Here is a 24237-nt window from a genome sequence, read left to right on the forward strand (position 1 = left end):
ATTAGGGTGTGAAATGGTGGAATTTCTATATTAAATAAAAATAAATGAGTTGCATTTTTGCTACTGCAGCAGACACACTTACTACACATGCATCCTATGGAAACATAAAACATTGCACATCTCCCTTATTTTGCACACCAAAGGAGAGAATTCCCAAAAGACATGACCCCTATTTATAGCAGTTGTGTTCAGAGGCAGCATACATTACAACATTGTTGGACTGAAGCAACAGAAGCATCTGGGAATCGGAAAAAGGCAGCGTGCAACATCCCTCCTATAAATAGAAATGTTTAACTGTGGTTCAAAGCTTACAATTTATAATATACCCATCTGCATCCATTGTAAAATCCTGTTGATCATGATGGAGTCTTTGAGTTATTTATCAAACTATTTACTCGCGAAGTATTGAAAGTGTACTTTATATGAACCAGGTCAGTATTTTTTGTAATACTTTGCCAATTTTGTTTTTTTCTAGCTTCTTTTCCTGTTTAACTTTTTTTCTTTTAAAATTTCAAATGTATATAATTTGCTTATCTTCGGATGAAAATGACAAATTAATTTTTTTTTTTTTAGAATAGAGAGTATTTGATAGAAAAACTTCTGCATAAAGCGCCTAATATTGCTCAAAGAGCAAAAAAGGTAATATTTTATTCTTACACTGATAGAATATAGGAATATTGGCATGTACATTTCCTTTGCATGAAATTTGATTCTTAAAAGTGAAATACCAATAGAAATTTCATTATACAGTGCTGTATAAATTTAATAATGATTTCTGTTTGGATATTCTGAAAATATATGGAATGTTAGATTTATTATTTTCATATTATTTTAAACAACACATTGCTTTATATTAGTTATATCTTTAGGATGTCACTGGAAGGTAAATATTCATGTCTCTTACCACCAGTGTCTACTGCATGCAAAAAATCAAACAATAAACTTGATAGGTCTAATATAGCAAGGAGCTGATAACAGCTGCTGCTAGATTAATTTGTATATGCAGGAACATTTACTTCACTACTTTCTTTCACTGTTATTTGAACTACAAAGTATAAAATAAGATAACATACACAAACTTGCTTAATCCAATTCAGGGTTGCGGGCTGCTAGAGCCTGCCTTGGCAGTACTGAACTCAAGGCAGGAAATAGCCTGTCACTGGGTGCCCGTCTATTATAGTGCCATGAAGCAAATTTGTTGCTGAAGTGACATGTTTCAGTTCAACCCTTGTTGAGTTTCTTCTGTGGTGTTTTATTCTTCAGTGGATTTAGTTTATGAAAGAATTTGTTTACTTAAAACTTCTTCCTTGAATAAAGTCTGGAATTCTTTGATTTCCCTAGGCTTTCCACAAATATACTAAAAGTGACTTCATATTTTTAAGATATAATTTGTTCTTACCAGTATTATAGGTTGTCTCTTGAGGCTTTAATTTTTATTTCACTGTCCTCACATATTTTTAGATCTCGAGAGTGAATATGTGCTCTGTAATGCATGTCATGCTGCTAGGAATTGCTGCTTTTGGCAACTTTTGAAGGACTTAAAAAATCTTTATCAGAACTTTTAAGGCTTGCTGAAGAGTTGTAAGCATAGAACTGAAGTGATGTTTCTCATAAGAAGTTCTGCTTAGGACTAATTTTCAAACTATATAGAAAACCTCAAAGTGTGTGCTTCAGTGAAATTATATATATATTGTGGAAAACCAGCCCGAACACCAACAGGCAGACACCAGTGGTTCAAAGCACACACACAATTTACACTATGCCCTCTCGTGTTCCGGGGGAAGCATAGTCCTTCTCCCAGTCCTTCCAGGTGTCCTGGCTGGGCACAGCCCCCAGCCGCCCGCCACGTTGCCCCTCCGTCAGCTGAGATCCGTAGGGGCCAGCAGCCCGTCCCGCAAGGGCAGGTCTCCCGCGGCACGACACTCCTGTTCAGGGCCCGGTCCTACAAAACAAAAGCTGGAAAAGGGGGCATCTCTCCTCATTCTACACAGGCAATGCTCCCCCCTTCGACTGGCACTCGCCACTTCGGCACCCCCTCCTACGTCTCCGTGCCCCTAAGACCAGGCCATCTGACGGAAACACTCGCACCCCCATCTTCTCAGCTGCTTTCGGGGCTTCCCTCTGGCACCACAGAGGGTGGATGTCACTGTACGTGAGCTCACGTCCTCCCTTGTCGGATGAGCTGGCTTTCTTCCTCCGGGTCCTTCTCTTTCTCTGGGGCGCCCTGACGGTCTGAGTCTACTTATGGCAAAGAAGAAGAACCCATGCCGTCTGCGTTCCTGTAGAGTGGCGTGAGACTGTCGCTGGCTCTGGGAGCAGGGCACCTTGACCCCTGGCACACAACAGCTGGCGTCTTACCTGCCCTCTTGCTCTTTCCACCCCCACCACATGATCAACTCTCACCATCGCGTCCACTATAGGAGATGCGGCTACTTGATTTCCGGAACCGAACAATACCGGAATCCCTTTGCACGACACCCCCCTTTCTTTTACGGCACCGGTATTACTTACCTATACTGCCACATCCCTCCGGCCGGAGAATCCATCCACTGGCGTAGTGTCTTCAGTGGCGCGATCACCTTTTCCTCCAGCTTCTCCACTGTCTCATGGAGGACACGTATTACCTGGAAGAGCGTTTCTACAGCTGAAGGCAACCCTCCAGCTCGCACATAGCCGCTATCAAAGACAGAACGACAGCTGGTGGAGGACTTACACTTTGTTCGGTCCTACGCGCCGGCTGCATGCCATCAAGCCTTCTCCCCGGCTCACTCGGGTCCTCCCCTGGCTCAGGACGGACATTCATTGGTCCCGCCTCTGACCAATCATTGGCAGGAACACAAAACACACCATCCAATCCCTCGCCAGCCTCGGGGAGGGACTTCGATTCTCTGTTGTCTTGCTCTTCCGGGACCTGATGGGGTGACGAGCCTGCCGGCAAGTCGTCTGCCGCGCAGCAGTTCCTCCTCCCCAGTTTTGTCTACTGCCGTCGTCCTGGCATCACTCCCCGGATCAGGCTGCTTCGGCCTCCGACGCGGGTCCAGGTAGTCCCAGGCTGAAAAACACAGGTAATCTGGCAAATCCATCTCCCCAGGACCCACTGCAGCTGGAGAAGGGACTTACCTCCTGAACCAAATGAAGAACATTTCCAGTTCTTCTTTCTCCCCATCGGACACAGACGACTCTTCCGTGAACCATAGGTGGTCTTTTGGCGTGAGTCGCTATTATTTGCGGGGTTGTGTGCGTACCGTTCTACCACGGTGCATGTGTGGGGTGTCGTGCCGTGTCGGGCTGGCCACAAAATTATTTCTTAACGGGTCCCCCCGCCTTGTATCAGGCAGAGAGTCCCATCTGGGATGCCATTGTGAAAAACCAGCCTGAACACCAACAGGCAGACACCGGTGGTTCAAAACACACAAACATTTATTTGCACTGTTTACAATTATCCAAGTCTTGCATACAACCCAGTGTCCTTACACCAAACACCCCTATGTCTGGGCCTTCCAATAGTCCTTTCTTCACCACCTCCACTCCTCTCCTCCGAGCTTCATCCTCTTCCTCCCAACTTCGGCTGATGACTGGAGGGAGGTGGCCTCTTTTATCCCCACCCAGACGTGCGCCAGGTGTGCTCTGATAAACTTCTTGTGGCACCTCCGCAGGAATTCCCTGGTACTCCTTCGTGCTGATGTCCAGGGCTCCACAATCGCCTGGGCACCCCCTGGCAGTAACCAAGGGCCCCTATAGGGTTGAGCTTCCATGCTCAATTCCCGTGGCCCCGATACAAACCAGGGCAGCTGCCCTCTCGTGGTCCAGAGGAGGCATAGTCCCTCTCACGGTCCTTCCAGGTGTCATGGCTAGGCACAGCCCTCAGCCTCCCACCACAATTGTATATATCGGAACATACACTCCCTGTTAAATTTGTATGTATGCAGGATATGGAATTGTCAAGCGTATGTTGAAAATATGGAAGCATATGTCATAAGATATTGAATCATCAAGTGTAATAACCGTTGTTATCATTTGGAGAGGCCAGACTCAGTCATTTAAATTCATGTGCTTTTCCTATGAAAATCTGCAGTGGTTCTATCAAATCACATAACTTTTACTGATCAAAATTCACATTGTAAGTTAAGTGTTACAGTAAAATAGCTAGCAGAAATGTTTGTCAGAACATCTTTAGAGGAAAATTGATATGATGAATCCTCATTAATGATGAATGTCTTTATAGTGTTATCATTGCAAAGTGCTTAGTTTACCCATCTGATCTGCAATGAAGTAGTTTCATTTTGTATTTTCTGTTGTGCCCTTTTAACATTAATTCAGCATCTGCCCCTTTCAGGCTCTGTTGTGCCTGACTTTTTGTATGCTCATTATTTATAGATTCTATATAATTTTAATATGACTGTAAAAAAATGTTTTGAAGGATTGCTTTGGAACACAGAAAACTTGTGGGCTAGATTTGGCCCACAAACTGCAAAGTGATGATCCCAGGTGTATTAATAAAATCTTTTGTCAGTAAATTAATTCATTCCATTATTTTTTCAATATATAATGAAACAAGTTTGAAAATGTACACATGCCATAACATTCAGGTGCGTGCGGCGACAAAGTTAACTGATAGCATTTCATAAATTTTAGTTACTTCATTTAAGAATCATTGGCCACATTTTTATTAACTACTAATAATTTTCTGTTAACAAGTCATATTCAAAAATAACAGCTATGATTAAATGCAATTACATTTATTAATACAGTAGACTACATTCAATATGTGCTTTTTAACAGCGCTTTACATTGTCATTTAGTTAAAAATGTAGCCTTAATAGGCATTTGGTGGCTCAATAGCTTTCATATGCAGCAGATTCTAATTTAAGTGATGTAAAATTACTGTAGAATTGATTGATGTTTGGTAGTGGTGGAGGGTGACTTAGCTGTTGCTCAGGTTTCTTAAACATAACATTTTTGAAAGTATACCCAATAGAGTAGTACTCAATAATTACCAAAGAAGAATTAACTATTAATACAAAATGACCAATACTTGCATAAAATCACTATTAATATTACCCCATGAAGCTAAAGAAATAAGTTCCTCATCTATCTATTTATATTAGTTAATGTGCAGTAATTTGAATTAGAAATTACTAAGAAATTAGAAAGGACCTGATTTATTGTATAACAGGTATACCAAAGGTGACAGTTATTTTAAAGGTTTTAATTCCAGACTGAAGGTGCAGAAAAGCAATAGCGGGTCTAAAGGCTCAGATAAACCTTAATGCACATTCAGTCTATTGTACGTTATACCATAAGTAAATCTTTATGCACTTGAAAACTAATACTGCCCTGCCCTTGATGTTTGAGGCACAGTCAGCCTCTTCCTGCACTGTAGAAACTGTATACTACAGATTGCCCAGCAGCTCCAGTATTTTCCCTGCAGATCAACTACACCTCCCTTTCTATTTTTATTTCATTTAATTGAGTCGTTCCTTTCCAGTGTACTAAATTAGTTCAAACACTGGTTAGATGCAGGTTGATAAAGTCGGTTCCTTACAATAATAATCCTGCATTTAATACTAATTTAGTCAATTCAGTCCTACATATTCTTACATAATTGCTTTCCTTTTTTAATTTCCAGAGAAGCATCTTTTTTATTTTTATTTTTATACTTATCGTTAACTTACCTAAAGCAATGGGGAAGGGTGCTGCTGTGTGATATGTGGTAAGTCTGCACGAACATGCCCTTACTCTAACATACTGGTATTCCAAACAGCTGGCGGACAAGTAAAAGATGAAAATATTAAAAATATACACTTTGTTGTAGCCACTGTCAAGGTAAAATTGAAACAGTAATCTGTAACTGAAGTCACACTGAATGTTTCTCTGTTTTAAGATGTGGCAGATTTTGATATTTTGAAACTTTGTACAGAGCAATCTGTTCCAGATATGTATATTAAAACTGAACCGTCTCACCAAATTTCTTTGAAGAGTAAGAGTACTAAATTTAAACAAAATCAGTCCACAGGTGGCCGGGTTGTTTCATACAGACAGACAGACATGGCCATCACCATGAATTTGCTAATGCACCTAAATAAGACTTCTGAGGAGTTCTCTTTTAAGAAATTCATTGTATGTTCAGCTCTGTCAGAGGAAACTTTCCAGTAGTCGAAGGATATTGGTAACCTGGCAGGTGGTTTTCCTGGCCTTTGTTAGAGTATTTGTGTAGTCCTTTCAAAGGTTATTATTTAGGAGTGTATCACCACATCCGTGAATCCCAGCAGGAGTGCAACTATTGAAGCGGTTCTTGGCCTTTGCTAAGGCAGTTTTAAGCATAGCCCATTTAGTGTTAACGATTTAGCAGCTGGAGGATATAGGCATCACAGCAAAAGTATAGCCAGTGAGCAGACATACATTGTTAATGTATTGTAGACCTCTGTGAGAATAAAGTGCTATTGAGCATATAGTGCAGTACATTTCATGTCTTGTGCAATGTGGAAAGGTCTGTGATGAGAGTGACTGATAAGTGAATATTAATTAGGCAAGTGTTGTAGAGTGAGCATGCAAATCAAGGCTAATAACTTAGTATTTCAAGTATTAACTTGTCAGCTAAAATAAAAAGAAAATTAAAGATTAAAATGCCTTTTTGTAAACAGTTTTTTAACACTTTCATATTTTAATATTTTGTCTATAATAATCAATTAACATTTCAAAGTTGCTTCAATTAGTTTCATAATTTAGTTGGACTTGCTGTTGGTCTCCATTGTCATCAGACACTTGAGTACAAAGAGCTTAGCATTTCTTTTAATCCCTTCAATCAACATACTGTCCATGCAAGTAAAAAATAAATCTTGAAACTATTGACTGAATTTACTTACTGCAAGAATTGGTATCTTGTTGCAGAGGTTGGATAATCTTTACTAACAGTTCTAGTTGGTTGTGTGGCTTTTGCTGTACCAAGTGCAGAACCGGAGACTATTTATTTTCTGTTTATTATTATATAGACCTATAGCCACAGAACAAATGTCGATTTGATAAAATTGCCCAAAATTTAAATTAACACTACAGTAACAGCTAATTATAATTTCCACCTTCAAATAATGTCCATTGTCAGCAGGATCATTCCAGTTTTGCCAGCTAAATCTAATGCCAGCAGTCTTACTGAAAGTTCTTTTTTTTCTGCATGTTATTTTATATCTACAGACTGTATTTTTAAGCTATCATCCATTATCCAACCCGCTATATCCTAACTACAGGGTCATGGGGGTGTGCTGGAGCCAATCCCAGCCAGCATAGGGTGCAAGGCAGGAACAAATCCCAGGCAGGGCACCAGCCCACCACAGGGCACACACGCACACACACCCATCACACACTAGGGACAATTTAGGATCGCCAGTGCACCTAACCTGCATGTCTTTGGACTGTGGAAGGAAACTGGAGTACCCGGAGGAAACCCACACAGACACGGGGAGAACATGCAAACTCCACGTAGGAATGACTTGAAAAGTGAACCCAGGTCTCCTTACTGCAAGGCAGCAGCACTACCACTACAACACTGTGCCACCCTACGCTATCATAGAAAAGCATAAAATAAAGTCTACAATCAAATGACTTGTGTCATAAAATCTGACAACAACGGTTGGTCATGGGTTTGGTTCAGGATGCAGTTAAAACTGAGGTGTTACTGTGTATTGCAATTACCTTCCATTCTTAAGTTCTCTGTTTATCAAACAATAAGCAAGTTTCTCTGAAGGTTGTTACAATGACAGTCTATTAAAAGGTACTTTATAAATTTACTCCTTGACATTTTTAGAAAAAAAAAAACTATATCTGTTACAATACTAGCCTACTAATATAGAGAGAAAACCAGACAGAAATATATACAGTATAATTTTTATTTTGAATTCAAAGACTATATTTAATCAAAAAGTGGTATTTGATATTTAAGTCAAAATTACAGTATCTTTTGAAAGGGTAGGATTAAAAGGAGAGTTTTGAAAGATATATCTTTATGTATTATAAGCATATGTTGCAGTTGTGGGAGATCTTTCTCACTCTTAACCCTGGACTACCTTCAAAACTATGAAAAGGTCTGTCCAGTTTATAAACGATATTAACTCCCACTTTCTCTGTAGTTTCTACATGATAAACTATTTTTGTTGATGAACTGTTTTTCAGTAAATAACCCAAACACAAATGCCACAATAAAAAACAATGCAGTTTATTCAAGGATAATGGAAGATGTGTAATCATTTAACTTACAGTGCCATGAAGTTGTAAGAGCAACTGAAATGATGATGGGATTAATCGATTTAAAATTAATGATCTGCCCCATTTGTTAATGCCAAAATAAAATAAATTTAGTGCTTCAATGTTTCAAAGCACAAAGCACATCTCTGAATTAATATAACATGTATTGGTTTAAGAGGAACATATAATTGCCAAAGCCCTGAGTTGGGACAGGAAAAACGGCGTACTTCATTATTGATATGACTGTACAAAGGGTAAACGTGTGTCTTTTGCTTGGTTTTTGAAGGCAAACTAATGTTTATGAGCATAACCCCTAAACTGTGACGAACATAGTAAAGCACATATATTATATATTGGAATGGTTAACATTAATTGACTGCAGGTAGCTTCAGTCCAGTAAATTTACTATTTCTCAGGTTGTGCATAGGATAAGCAAAGCCAAAGTTATTGCTTATATAAAATACTTTGGAAACAGCACAACAAAGTTCTAAAAGTAACAGATTAATTTAAACCTGATAAAACTGAAATCGCAAGAATTAAAGTTTGGACAAATGAAAAAATGGAGGGACAGTTTTGTACAATTAAAGCAACAGAAGCCTGTGCCATTTGAAATATGAATTAATTTGACTCATCTATTAAATATTACTCCTTAGTAGGTTTTTTTAACCTGGTAATGATTCAAATATTAATCTTAACAATATGAAATGTTAAAAACCTAACAGTAATTCTCTGACAAACCAGATTTTAAACGTGTTAGAAAAACAGCTTTAAAGAGTTTTTTTATGTTAAAATATTATCTTGAAATTCAGTAATTTAAAACTCATTTTTTGAGCTTTTGTGTTTAGTATTGATTTTAAGTGGTATTTTCAGTTACTGGAGAGAAAACATCAGGGAATAAATTTAGAATGCACACATAATTAGTTGGTAGTCCATAATGGTATCACTCTTTATAAATCCTATGCTGAAATACTCTCAAGAGAGAATAAAACTGAATAAAAAAAAAAAAAAAAGCTAACCTTTACAAGTATCATACATTTTACACTGGCTGTTACAGACTGAAATCAAATGTATGTTTTTATTCTAAAATAGTAAGAATAAGAGCAGCTCACTTCTCAAAATGGACTCGTCCGGGGTGGAACCTGTGAAGTTTTGATTACCAATCAACAATTGATACCGTTGCGCCACCAAAGCGGTCATAGCAAATGCGTGTCAATGTCACACCCTAACGCGGGTTCTTTTTCTGCAGTTATATTCTTGAATAGAAGCGCACTTGTTCTGTTATATTTGTACCTTTTGTGAAAGTGTTTCTTTGATATTTGGAATTCAGACTTAACTCATTATACACTTAATGTCTACATTTTGTAAATTATTACTAAAACATGAAAAACGTTTCTATTTTAACAATGTGTTTACTGTACATAGATTGTTGTAGGCACGGAACACACATGAAATGCTTGTGTTCCAAAGAACGATCTAGTATTTATAAAAGGTGTCATTTTGCTTGACTTCTCACTCTATACAACTCCAAGCAACTGACACGCAGGCAAACAGACTTGAGCTGAAAAAACTGTGTGGCGATGGGGGAATTGATAGCAGGCTGCTTGCTGCTTATCAAAACATTTACAGGACAAAAGACGCTGATGGAGAGGTGCAAAGCAATTTAAGGTGGGACGGATCTACAAGTTTTTTCGTAGGCTCTGGTAATTCTAGTGTTAATTACTAAAGTAAACCATAAGAGGGATTGCATTTGTTATTAATGATGAAACATGCTATTTAGCAAATATGTGGGATACAACAAAGTCCAAATCAATTTCCTAAATAAATTAAAGACACTTCAACAGAAAATCAATTGGACCTTTTAAAGTATGTTGTGGTCAAATACTCCTGAAAAAAGCAAGTAGAAAAAATTTAGAAATTTCAGCCATGTTCCAAATGTGTACCACTTGATTTAAGTGGAGAACTCTATAAGTATGGTGTGGAAATTTAAGATGCTGCATGTCGTGTAGCAGAAATAATGATATGTACAATAATTTGTAATTACATTAATAATAATGAACAGAAGTGGCTGTGTAGCAAGACAAAAGAAATGGTTATAGGATGCTACCTTTTTTTTTTTTTTTTTTTTTTTGCTTGACTCAATTTATTTTCTTTGTCAGCTGATGGAAATGAGCTTGCCACCTTCATATTTTGATTGCATCTGCTAAAGATTTGTCTTGTTTTAATGACTACACAAATGGCATGGTCCATTTCCATGTGCCATTTTTTGTATCGGTTGTTTCTAACAGTATTTAACTCTTATTAATTGAGATGACTTTATCTGCACATTACTTCAAAAGGTCCACACAATGTCAAGATCCATTGAATTTAACAGAATATGCAAGTTATTTAGAAATCACACTGAAGAAAATTCTGTGTTCAAATATTAATATAAATAATTTTAAAAATAAACACAGAAAACACTGTTACTCTTTATATCCACAGAGCAAAGTCTTGTGTCATTTCAAATATGGTTTCGTAAACATGGCTTATTTTTATTTCAGCCTAACACTAGATTTTTTAGTTTTTTTTTTTTGTCTAATTCATTTACTATTTGAGCAGATATGCTTCTGTATTTTCATATTCAGAGATAACAGCTAAGCAAATAAAAATCAGTTTTCACATATGCAGTTACCATACTGAATGGATGCCCTTATTGTGGGTGACTCATTTCAATGTTGGCATGCCATATATATTTACTACATTAATATTCTTATAAAGTTTATTAAAAATAAATCTAAAATACTTGAACATCTATGCATCATGATTTAACAGATTAGAAATAACTAGCAGAGTATAATGGATTTCATTTTACGGGACTGCTTTTGATAACCCACTTCAGTGTTGTTACTTTCAAACATGAAATAACTCTGCATACTAGATGTTTTGTGCTTTTTTGATTATATCATGCATACGATATTTTTTCAAACTTGCTTAACTTAGCTTTGTACAAACAAAACTCGAACTGTATTGCTATTATATACCGGTTTCATTAACTCTATGCTTAGACTATACACTTAGTTGATCTGTTTCTCATTTTTTAATATTCTTATGTACATTTCTGTTTCTGATATCCCAGGACTGTTATAACCAGTCAATTAATCATATTAAATCTATTTAGTTTTAGTTAAATATTTAATTTTTTACAAGACAAGTAACAAGTAAATCAAGAATATTAACTTGATGTTCCACAACTAACAGAAAGAGGCCTATTTAGACACCAGTCCTAAATAATTGAAGAATAAAATATATTAAGTTCTGTTTCTGAAAATGCAGTTTATTTTACTATCATGCAACAATGTGCCATTTTGTAGCAATGTCAGTTTTTAGTACTGTATAAACTTACATCTTCACTGAAATAAGTTTAAAGGTATGTCAGCTTACGTAATAATCCTTTGAAGCAAGTGCCACTTTTTTATAAATATTTATGTGCTAGAACCCAATATTACCATAAAAACAACATGGCCATGCATAAGGTAACCTTATTTTTGTTAATCTAGAAACTCTTTAAATTATATAGTGCTTGCTTAGCAGAGGGCAGTGTTGGTTTTGTTTTCATACACTTCTCAGAATCTTACTCACGTTTTTCATTAGTGATATAAAGCAATGATTGTCCACAAAAGTCATTGTATGCTGTAATTAAAGGTTTCTGTTGGAAGAGAATGTACAAACTTAACGAATATTACAGTTGTTTTTGGAGAGGAAACTCGTGTCTTGTTTTTCTAGCTTGCAAGATAATGTTAATTTAGATATCTTTTATTTTATGTTTAATACTGCACTTTCATTCTTCTTCTTTTTGCTGCTCCCGTTAGGGGTTGCCAAAGCGGATCATCTTCTTTCATATCTTTCTGTCCTCTGCATCTTGTTCTGTTACACCCATCACCTGCATGTCCTCTCTCACCACATCCATAAACTTTCCCATAGGCCTTCCTCTTTTCCTCTTCCCTGGCAGCTGTATCCTTAGCATCCTTCTCCCAATATAGCAAGCATCTCTCCTCTGCACATGTCCAAAGCAATGCAATCTCGCCTCTCTAATTTTGTCTCCCAACCGTCCAACTTGAGCTGACCCTCTAATGTACTCATTTCTAATCCTGTCCATCCTCGTCACACCCAATGCAAATCATAGCATCTATAACTCTGCCTCCTCCAGCTCTGTCTCCTGCTTACTGGTCAGTGCCACCGTCTCCAACCCATATAACATAGCTGGTCTCACTACCGTTCTGTAGACCTTCCCTTTCACTCTTGCTGATACCCGTCTGTCACCAATCACTCCTGACACTTTCCTCCACCCATTCCACCCTGCCTGCATTCTCTTCTTCACCTCTCTTCCACAATCCCCTTTACTCTGTACTGTTGATCCTAAGTATTTAACCTCATCCACCTTCGCCAACTCTACTCCCTGCATCCTCACCATTCCACTGACCTCCCTTTCATTCACACACATGTATTCTGTCTTGTTCCAACTGACCCTTATTTCTCTCCTCTCTAGAGCATATCTCCACCTCTCCAGGGTCTCCTCAACCTGCTCCCGACTATCGCTACAGATCGCAATGTCATCAGCAAACATCGTAGTCTACGGGGACTCCTGTCTTAATTTTGTCTGTCAGCCTGTCCATCACCATTGCAAATAAGAAAGGGCTCAGAGCCAATCCCTGATGTAATCCCACCTCCAACTTGAATGCATCCGTCGCTCCTACCGCAGACCTCACCACTGTCACACTTCCCTCGTACATATCCTGTACAACTCTTACGTACTTCGCTGCCACTCCCGACTTCCTCATACAATACCATAGCTCCTCTCGAGGCACCCTGTCATATGCTTTAATGCAACTCTATATACTCTATATTTTAGTACTTTTTTTTTTAGTATTTTTGAGTTTTTGTTACTTGTTTATAACAGTGTTTTGATAGAACAGTCATAATGGAATTTGTTTCACACTGAAATGGCAGACAGTGTTTGTTACATTCAGAAAATTAGCTAAAACTTAACTTAAACAGTTTATCTTTAGTTATTTGATTTACTGAGCACAGGTTGTTGATTTATACTATTTACTCTCTATTTACTGTCTTAAATGCTGTCATCTAGCATAAGGTTTAGATTCCCAGTATTTAAGAATAATACATTTAAGTGATCCATGTTGCAAGCATTTTAAACCCTGAATCATAAATTGTGTGTTGGATTTGGTTAGATTCTAGTACATTGCACTGTTAGAAATGAATACTCTTATTAGTAGTAAATACCAGGTGTCAGATCAGATTTGAAGCATAAGGATGTTAGGCGTCTCAAGTCATTCTTACTTGTAACTGAAGTAGCATAAATCAAATGGATTTTTTTTTTATTTTATCAAACACATTTTTTAGTTAAAATGTACATTTTCAGTGAATAACTGTTTTTTATCATGGGAATCAATGAGTAAAAAAAAAAACACTTTAGTCACAGAGGCTGGAATCTTGCTATGTTACCTCTGCCATCTGCTATTTGTATTAAATAGAAAACCTATTCTTGTGCCAGTTTTCAGAATCAGTACAACTTAAGCCTTTGTGCTGTTGCTGCCTACATTTGACCATGCTCATGCTTTGCTGCAGCCTTTCTGTTTTGTGTAACAATAGAGAAGACATTGTTTTTTGTCTTAAGTCTCCGGAATAATCGTGCACTGCTTTTAGCATACTCACTAATGTAAAATCAAGCTTGCCAAAATGTCTCTTAGAATGGCCTGATGCTTTTTTGTTTTGCTCAAGGAACCTGAGCAGAGTCCTGGGAAAGCAAGCATGGTGTCAGGTTCTGAGAGAGAGCAAGATGGCAACAGAAGGGTATTTGTTTTTTGTCTTAGCAATTAGCTGCTGGGTGCTTCTTTTAGGCTGCTCTGAGGTGCCTGTTGAAGGTGTCTGTGTTTTGTACTCTGTGCTGCTTGCATGCTTCCTGTAGGCATTGGGCTGCCAATTTTTGTTAATTAAATTAACAAAAAAAAATTAAACTGTTTTGAAGAAAACACTTTCCTTTGCACTTTTATTGCTCTTATTACCATTTATTTAATTTTCTGTGATACTTTCATTAATCATGTAGATTTAGAAAATTAATAAATGGTTTCCTGATCTCTGCATTTATCTTTTTAGTTGGCACGTGCATTTTTATTTTTAATATTTCTTTAAAAAAATGAAACAACTCCATTTTTGTTTAACAAAATAGGTTAGAAGGGTGCCAGGATCTAGCGGTCATCTTCATAAAACAGAAGATGGAGACTGGGAATGGAGTGATGACGAGCTGGATGAGAGGAGTGAGGAAGGACAAGCAGCAGTTACTCAGGGAAGGGTAAGAACTAGTAAAAAAAGAAATTATAATGGAAAGCTTAAAGGTACATACTGCTACATAAAAATATAAGGACAAGGATAATTTTTTGGTAATGTAATCCTAAATATTATTATTAAATATATTATTTTAAATCTTATCCTAACTATTGCTTTAAATTGTCACATTCTATGATATAACCACATGACTTGTTTTTTTTGTCTGAAATGTGCTATATTTCCTAATAATGTACACCAGTGTCCTAGTGCATGCAGTTGATTTTCTCATTTCAGGAATTCTGCTGAATAAATGTTATTGATTATACTGAAATTTAAAGATTGGCTTTGGTTCCTTTCTAGCCCTCCTTGATCAAACTAAATATTGCCTTGGCCAACATCTTCTTTCCAGGAATGCTCGTGGCTCCTTCTGTGAACACAGTGTCTAGAGTCTCATTTCTTGTAGCATGTTGATTAGAACTTGTGAAGATACTCTGTTATGAAGGGAGTTGTATTGTAGTGGTGTATTTGTCCTCACCAACTTTCTGTAGTACAGTACAGTTTTTCCTGGAGGTGTTCTGCAGACTATAATTAACTGTGCCCTGTTAATTCCTCAGTATTATAAATAAAGGTTATCGAAATGGCAAGTACCTGCATCCTTTCAGGTGCACATGAAGAGTTGTAGGACTATATCAGCGCCAACAGGGTTGGATAGCGTTGTGGGCATCTCTCCTGGAATCGCTTACTTGATGCCACTGGTTAGAAAGTGTCAGGATAGGGAAGTACGGTAAGGTTTTAAGAACTGTATTTTATTTTTTGCGGCCTTTGTTGCTAGCCGAGAAGGTGCGCTTGATTAGGCAAAGCATTGCGGAGGAGTCGGGAGGTGTACCGGAGTGTGAACCAATGGCATCTTTTGAGCAGGTGAGCGCACGCACTAGGGTTGGGCAGATGGATACTAAAGTATCGATGCTTCCTGTCCTGACATTTTAATTTAAACATCGATGTTCACATTAAAAGTGTTGATATTACACATTTTCAATAATATGCAAGTTTATTAGAAATTATTTTTAAAAGCATTTGATGGTGAGAGCATTATTATTATTAACACTAGAATTACCAGAGCCTACGAAAAAACTCGTAGATCTGTCCCACCTTAAATCGCTTCTTAAATCCGTTCGCACTTCTCCGCCAGCGTCCTTTGTCCTCTAAATGTGCAGATAAAGACAAGCTGCAAACAGCCAACTATTCCATCCCCCCACCGACTTAGAACATGCACAAACTTCTCCCAGCTCATGCCTTGATTGATTATCTGGGAGTGAAGTGGAGTTTTAGAGTGGAAATACTGTAGATTGTTATTTGGAACACATGCATTTCATGTGTGCTCCGTTTCTACAGTAATCTGTGTAAACACATTTTTAAAACAGAAACGTTTTTCATATTCTAGTAGTAAATGACAAAATGTAGGCATAAACTATATAATGTATGAAGCCTGAAGTCCAAATATCAAAGAAACACTTTCACGAAAGGTACAAATATAACAGAACAAGTGCGCTTTTATTCAAAAATATAACTGCAGAAAAAAAAAGCCGCCTTAGTGTGCGACATTGATATTCATTTACTACGTCCCCGTGGCGTAACAGTATCAGTTGCTGACTGGGAATCAAGAGGTCACGAGTTCGATCCTGCTCGACTCCCTTTTGAGAAGTGAACTGCTCTTATTTTTACTATTTTAGAATAAAAAGATACATTTGATTTCAGAGTCTGTAACAGCTGGTGTAATTTATGATATTTGTAAAGGTTAGCTTTATTTTTGTTTTTTTTTATTCACTTTTCTCTCGGTCACGTTCAGGATCCTTCCCTACCCCATCTGACACTGCTGTTTTCACATAAGATGCGCTATAGCTCTGCAATGTATCATGATACATACAACCGCGTGTTTTTTTTCTTGCCAGTCCCCACATGTTGCTGTATGCTGTTTCTTTTGTACTCTAGGACATGCAGAGGAAAGCATAGTAAAGAGCAGTAACTTCAGCGCTATATGCAATCATCAGACACTCCCCATCTGACACTGCTGTTTTCACATAAAGACACGCAATAGCTCACCCAAGGAGCGCCCTTCCTACATTTATGACATGTGTACTTGTGTTGGAGTGTACACACCTCTCTGTGCTATGGTTCCTATTACACTGAACAAGCACCTGTAATTTGCAGCTCTATTCATTATCTCAAAACAAATATATGTGACGTTTTGAAGAAATCATTTTATGACGCGAATAGTACCAATCAGAAAACATCGTCGAAGGAAAACGAACGGTGTCAGATTGGGTGTGATTTATACTGGCGCTGTTACTTAGAGTCAGATCAGAAGCTGAATAAGCTCCTGTTCTGACTCTAAGTAAAAAAGCATGAATTAATCAACAGAAATAACCGTGATCGACATTGTAAACTTAATGATTTACAGTGCATACAAATTTATAAATTTTATGTCCGTTTGAGGCTACAAAGTAAAAAAAAAACTTCCTCCCCAGCGGGGAATCGAACTCGGGTCTTAACGGCGCGGCAGGGCAGCCGTGCTCTAAGTCAGCAAATCTCAGCGTTACACCACGGAAGGTGTTGTTACAGCCTTGAACCTTTTGTGAAAGTGTTTATTTGGTGTCTGGCTATCAGGCTTCACATATTCTATAGTTTATGCCTACATTTTGTAACATTTATTACTAAAATATGAAAAAGTTTCTGTTTTAACAATGTATTTACACAGATTACTGTAGAAACGGAACACACATGAAATGCCTGTGTTCCAAATAGCGATCTATTATTTCCACTCTAAAACTCTAGTTCAGGCACTCCCAGATAATCAAACAAGGCATGAGCTGGGAAAACTTAGTGAACGTTTTGTGATGGTGGGGGATGGAATAGCCGGCTTTTTGCTGCTCATCTTGATCAGCACATTTAGAAGACAAAAGAGAGGTGAGAACGGTTTTAAGGTGGGCCGGATCTATGAGTTTTTTCGTAGACTCTGGTAATTCTAGTGTTAAATTAAACATCTCATATTGTGTAAAACGGGACCTTTTCCTTCCTGCTTTTTATCGTCCTGCCTTCACTCTGGCAATGCTGCAATCCACCAGCCAAAGCACTGGGACTGTATACTGTATGTGAGAAAATCGCAGAAAGAAAGCAAAACGTTGTTTGGAGTTATTTTACTCCAATGAACAATATCGAAGCAAAATTTGATACATGTCAAAAGACTGTACGTTACTGCGGCAACACCACAAACCTGGTAAAACACATGGACATCAGTCACATTGCCGAACATGAGGAGTTACAACAGAGGGGATCAGAAGAGAGCACAGACAGTCCGGCTAAAAAGCCAGGCACGGTTGCCAAATGGCTGTAGTCTACTCTTAAAGAAGCCTTCCAGAGAAGCAGGTAGCACCCAGGTAACATTAGTACTTTAAACAGATGTAGGGTTGTTGTAATTGTTTGAAGAGAAAATTTTCTGTTTTTAGTGATGAGAATGTTACATTTATAGCTTGATGAATGGACATACTTGGAACACATTTTCATATTTTCAATATTTATTATGTTCCTTTTGTAAAAATAATAATAATAGTTACTCAATATTAGCTCTACTTCACTCGGGCTATAAAAGCAGTATTGGTATTGGTATCTGTTTTTGGCAAACAGGCCTCCGTATCACTTGGTATAGGATCAAAAAGAGAATCAACAGTATCGCCCTTGTGCATGCATTTTTAACTCTTGTTTAAAGGGGCATGGGATGCATGACAGGGGAATGGTGGCCAGGTCCCTTGTCAGCTGATGGGAGAAACTAATAAAAACCTGTCAGCAAAGTAGATAGGTGGAGAAAGAAAAAAGCTAATCATACGACATCCAGGGTTGCACATGACTATGAGCCGGTTTAGGCTATGACTGATGGGCTGTAATTCTGTTATGAAAGAAAGCTTTGAGCTTTAGTAAGTGGGATGGCTAAACGCAGCCTAAAGTAGGATTAAAAGAGCGCTCATTAGAGACTGAAGTGCCCAAATTGGAAAAAAATTTGGGTGGGCACAATAATGGAATATATTTCTATGCGTGCATATGTGTATATATATATGTGTGTGTGTACATATATATGTATATGTGCACAAAAAAAAAAGCAGGTAAAATACAGCCTTGGAATGAATAAGACACTTGAAAACATGGGTGTTCAAAAAATGAGATTCTCTGTGCACATAAACTGATATAAAAAGATAAAGCAGAATAAGATGTTATGAAGATATCTGACCATTGTAGAATTCAGTGCCCTTTTTATTTAGTACAGGCACGTCAAGGCATGATTGATTCTTTATCTGTTTGTTTCTCCTTTTGATTTGCCTGTTGGTAAAAGGCATGCATAGTTGCTGGCTCTGCTTTTTGCTCCTGGAGTCTGCATTCTTAGTTTACATGTAGTGATAGGGTGATTTACCATGTTAGCCATCATGGATGCAATTTCGAAGTGAAGCAAAATGACACTTTTTATTGGCTAACTAAAAAGATTACAATATGCAAGCTTTTGGAGCAGCTCAGGCCCCTTCATCAGGCAACTCAAATCTACCAATTACAGTGACCCCTCCTCCTTGCCTTGATTTGCGAGCCTCTGTGTTTGGTTTTTATCAGGTTTCTGTTAAGCATAGCATATCCAGTTTTGAGTCTGTAATGAATTCTGACAGCACCAATGCTTTGCCATTAAGATATCTTGAGTTAATCATTGCAGTATTAGCTAATGAGAGTTTGTTGTACCCGGAGGTTATTTTAGCATATTGAAAATTTTGCACACTGACATTCTTATTTCCGTGAGTAGGACAGTGTATTCCTGAACAAATGCTGCTAGTGAACTTTTCATTCGCACCCCAGCACTAGCAATGACCTAACCTGCGATGTAAATATTTTGGGTGCCCCACAATGCCAGGGTCTTTTAGTATAATTTAGTCTGACTACTTGGTCTGACCAAACTGTTTAATATGAAGGAGTTTATCACTAGAGTATTTCAGTATATTATAGAGCAGTACTCATCTGACAGTAGCAGAGATGCGGTGCAGCACAGTGGAGATGGTGAGACAGGCAGGGTGGGGTGGCGCAGATAGCAAAGCAGCAAAAAATCCAATCCAGAAGAAGCATATTTGGAGATATTGCAAGATGCACATGAACGATAACTGCTAGAATTCAGAGGTTCCAGCATATAAACACATGCATATAATGCAGGTGTCAATAAGATGCTTGAGGGTGCTGTTGCCCCGTGAAACCCAACGGACAGATGCAGACAACGGTTTAAAAGCACCAAGAAGTAATTTCATTTTCTTCAATATAGTGCCTCTAAAGCACCACATCCACCACAATACACAAATAATCAATAATACAATTCTTTTCCTTCTCTCGTCCCAGCAGCTCTGTCATACTCCCTCCCAACTCCAGCTCAGCTTGTTGGGTCTCGCATCGTCCCTTATATAGTCCTTGACCCGGAAGTGCTCCTGTCCTTCTGTCCATGTGATTCAATAGCACTTTCGGGTCAGATGAAGACTTGTATTTTTCTTCAGCCCGGAAGTACTTCTGTTCTTCTGTCCCCGTGACTTGGGAGTGCTTCTGGTCTATAGGGAAAATAAAAATCCCTGCGTGTCCATGCAGTGTCACATGGCGGCACCCACAGCACCCAGCGGGGCTGTGAAGCCGAACTCCATCTCTCATGGTGCCCTGCGGGAATCCGGGGCACCTCTAAGCTGCAGGGGAGACGCCATCTAACGTCCTGGATGTGTTGGCTGGGATGAGCTGCCAGCCGTCTATCACACGGTATTATAGACATGATCATCCCAGAGCCACAAGCTAGGTGGGTGCAAACATCAGATAATTTCTCAGTTATTCCCAGTTGAAGCATGTATAGAAGGAATTGACAGCAATCCATCATATCATATCTTTATAATCAAAAAGACAGAACATTTCCAGCTCTTGGATCTCTATGGTGCAAAGTAAAAATGTTCATAGATCAGGCATCAGACGGGAGTGGGCAATTGAAAGAAAGTCTCGTCTAGTGAACCACAGAAAGATTCAGTTGTCCCCGAGGTGTGAACCCAGTCAAGTCCATAAAAAAAAAATCCAAAATCAATACAATTTAAGTCGATTGCATCAATGAAGTATACATACAATAAAATAAAGTGAAACCTGTGCAAAAAGTACAAGGTTAATGTGATTTTTAACAAAACGTTTTGTTAAAACGTGGGAGGAGTTGCTGCAACATGCGTGCACCAGCATCCCCTCCACTGTTGGAAGATCAGGTTTTCAGGTGAATTGTTACTAACCCAGCAGACCACAGGCAAGGTCTTCACTCTGTAGGAAAGTATGGAATACTTGACATTTCTACCATCTGTAAGTCTTCTGTATTTATCAGAAATTCTTTTATTTTTCTTGCTGATCACCATCTGAGTTGTAGGATCTATTGAGTAATGATAAGTAAATGTATGTTTTAAATTACCATAGCAATCATTAACTGGAAGATGTCATAAACTAGTTTTACAATAAATATGCTGTACTAGCTATGCTACATGTTGAAGACGCATAATAGAATACATTTTAAAATATTCGATACATCTTTCCTTGTGTGTACTGTCAGCATTTGTCACATGCCTTTGTTTGATATCTTTGTGTGTCTCAACCTGTCTTGGCTTCTACTTTCTGTCTCAATTGTGTTCCTGTACAGTACAGCCTACTTATCAAACTTTGTCATTTCAAGGCGTGTTGCTCGCCACCTGTCTACTTTTTGACTGCCATCAGTGGTAGATGTGCCCAAATGACCTTCTGTGAGAACATCATTTGTATTCTTGTGAATACCTTTCTTGTTTGAAGGTGGCTCAGCATTCCTTCTACACCTTTCCTTGGTATCCAAATGTGTCTCAACCTGTCTTGATCATGTTTGGCTAAGCAAACAAAATGAAACTGACCAATTAGATTTCACGGAGGAACTGGACATACACACAAAGGCAGTAGTGTTTTATTTTATAGTAGATTATGGTGCACGCTGTACTGTATATTATATAGTAAATAACCATGCAATTTAGAGTTGTTGTATATTTGTACAAGTTATAATGTCATTAGAGGTGAGGAAAAAATCAATTCAGTACAGTACTGCAGTTTTTTTCTAACTATATATCATTAGTGCACGGAGAATAAGTATTTATTGGCATTTATAAGTAAAGGAATCCATACAGCAGTGCTGTAGTTTGTGTGCATGCATGCACCATCTGTAGAAGTGTAGAAACAATCTACTATATGTAGTGTTCAAAATATATTTGCCTCTTTACAGCACAAGGACAGGGGAAAAAGTGCAATCACACTAAAGTCTGGCTTTGATGCTCCCATTCCATATCATGCTTTTTTTTTTGCTTCACGCACTTCCACCTTCACATTTGACTAAGTAAATGGCCCTTTTTGTAAAATGGGTCACTTCATTGTGTGACAGGCAATTGCAAAATCTGTTCCTAGCATGAAGGAGAGTAACACCACCAGCAGCATAATGTCAGAAAATAAAAGTTAGATTGGCAAGTGATTGAAATGCTTGCTGATAAAATACCTCATATGTATTGCAAAAATTTCTGAGCTTTCCTTCATAGTTTGGGTGGGGATTTTGTGAAGGGTGTCAAAACAAAAAAAAAAAAGGGTACAAATCTACTTAGCATCACATGTCTGCATGTGATGAGTGATGTTTAATTTCTCCATAATTTTATTTATTTATTTAATTTAGCCAATAGACTAGCTAATGCCAAATAAAATGTTAAATTAGCAAACAAAATTGGGAACTTGTGTCAGTGAATCAAAAAGTGTGGTCCGCAAAAAACAATCATCATAGCAGTGACCTCTAAATTGCTTAGATAGGTCAGTTCTTCAAGTTAGGTATTTATCTGTAACAGTCAGGTTGTTGTCCAGAATCTGTGGTACTAAATAAATATGGATCCCATAGAAACATGTCTAAAACAATAATCAACCATTATTCAGTTTTACTGTAATTCTTTAAATACTGTATGCCACACATTACCATGTCAGTGGTATTGTATACTAAGGCCACCCAAATACTACAGTGACACCACTTAGTTGATCACTTCTTGTGATCGTCCCTCTCTTTCTGGTAGTGTTCCTCGACACTTTTACAAGCTCAGCAACTCAGTTCCACTTCTACATGGATCTCTGTTATGAACACATATTAATGTCTGTTTGGTTACCCATCTTGCCATTGCAATCTTTTAATTCCTCAGTTGGTAAAGCACACCTGTGGTTGGAAGATGAGAATGAAACAGTTGTACTAATAACTGGCAATCATTAAGGAATCTTCATTAATAAAATCTTTTAATTCCTGGTGTGCCTCTTCTGCTGTATCGGTTCTGACTGACAGTCTGCTGTTATACATCTTCATGGCAGAGGGGATATAATGGATTGCTGGCATTGAAACCCAAAATACTCCACCAATGGATTAAAATGTTAGTATTTTTCACATAATAGCCTTTAGTGAAATAAATCTGTGTATTTTAACATAGAATCACATTGGCAAGTGGTTGTTAGAAGGTCCACTGAATGTTTGACATTTACAAGTTGGTCCTAGATCTGAAACACTTTCAGTACCACAATGACTTACATGATACATGTCTGATGGAATAAATATGTTGCTTATTGCTTATGTTATGGTATTTTTTTATTTAAAAAGATATAAAAATGAATATGTACATTGCTTAATTTGCAATTTTTTTCCCAAGTCTCATTCACTATTTTCATATACCCCCATGCCCTTATTGTATTGGTTTTTCTTCATTCCAGCAGATGCATTAATTTTGTTTTTCAGTGCTTCAGCAAGTAAAGCTTAATATGAAGCATGCATTTTGAAAAGCTGTCATAAAATTAAATTGTCTGTCCTACTGCAAATTATTACTGTTCCTCCAACTACAGATAGGTATGAGGGTTCAAGGTTTATTTGTCCTGAATTTAGAATTCACAAATCAGTGTAATCAAAGAGAAATAGGGGAAGCCAAAAACATGAGTTGAAGTAACTTTACATATCTGGCTACTGTTTTTGCAAGTTCTTGCAGATGTTTGCTTTGCTCTTGTCTTGTCTGGCCAGTGTTTAAAAAAAATTAAAGGGGATATGAAACATGACTCATCTAGTTAATCAAATTGGAGCTTTGATCAATATTTGAGAGCTGAGTAATTTTCAAAATGGTTTTGTTGTGTAGGAAAGTTTAATACTTTACAATGAAAAAAGGATGTTATCGATGTATATGTGCTTCATTGCAACCTACATATAAGTAGCACCAAAGATTTAAAAATATTAAGTGTACCTTTGTGTACAGCTGGCATACTCAAATGGCGTCTTGTGGGCCACATGAAATTCCTACATAAATTCCTACAGTAGTACAGACCATGAATGCAGCACTCTGCATAGCCTAGCAACATTCAACCAAACCCACAATGCAGCACGTAGTTGTCTGTCTAAAAGTGGTGATAGTAGTCTATAATAAACTGATTTTTTTTTTTTTTTTACTTTTAGTGACCTTACGCACCTCGGCTGTGACAGCTGGTCATGACATCCAACTACATATTAAATGATTCTATAATCAATTGTGTGCTGAGTCTTAGTTGTATTCCACTCTCATCAAGTTAGTCCGAACATGG

At 37.8% G+C, this 24237-nt stretch overlaps 1 protein-coding gene across 2 annotated transcripts in view; it reads left to right on the top strand.

The window, feature by feature from the left end:
* stk39 (serine threonine kinase 39) overlaps window positions 1–24237 on the top strand; it is a 134836-nt gene that overhangs the window by 57991 nt on the left and 52608 nt on the right. Inside the window, exons 10-12 of one of the 2 annotated variants that reach the window (XM_028806362.2) lie at window positions 574–639; window positions 14014–14085; window positions 14462–14584. In XM_028806362.2, the coding sequence (XP_028662195.1) occupies window positions 574–639; window positions 14014–14085; window positions 14462–14584 (261 nt within the window). The remainder of the gene's footprint in view (window positions 1–573; window positions 640–14013; window positions 14086–14461; window positions 14585–24237) is intronic. The other variant, XM_028806363.2, reaches the window with a different exon arrangement.

Source organism: Erpetoichthys calabaricus, chromosome 8 (genome assembly GCF_900747795.2).
Source record: "Erpetoichthys calabaricus chromosome 8, fErpCal1.3, whole genome shotgun sequence".
In the NCBI taxonomy this organism is placed as follows: domain Eukaryota; kingdom Metazoa; phylum Chordata; class Cladistia; order Polypteriformes; family Polypteridae; genus Erpetoichthys; species Erpetoichthys calabaricus.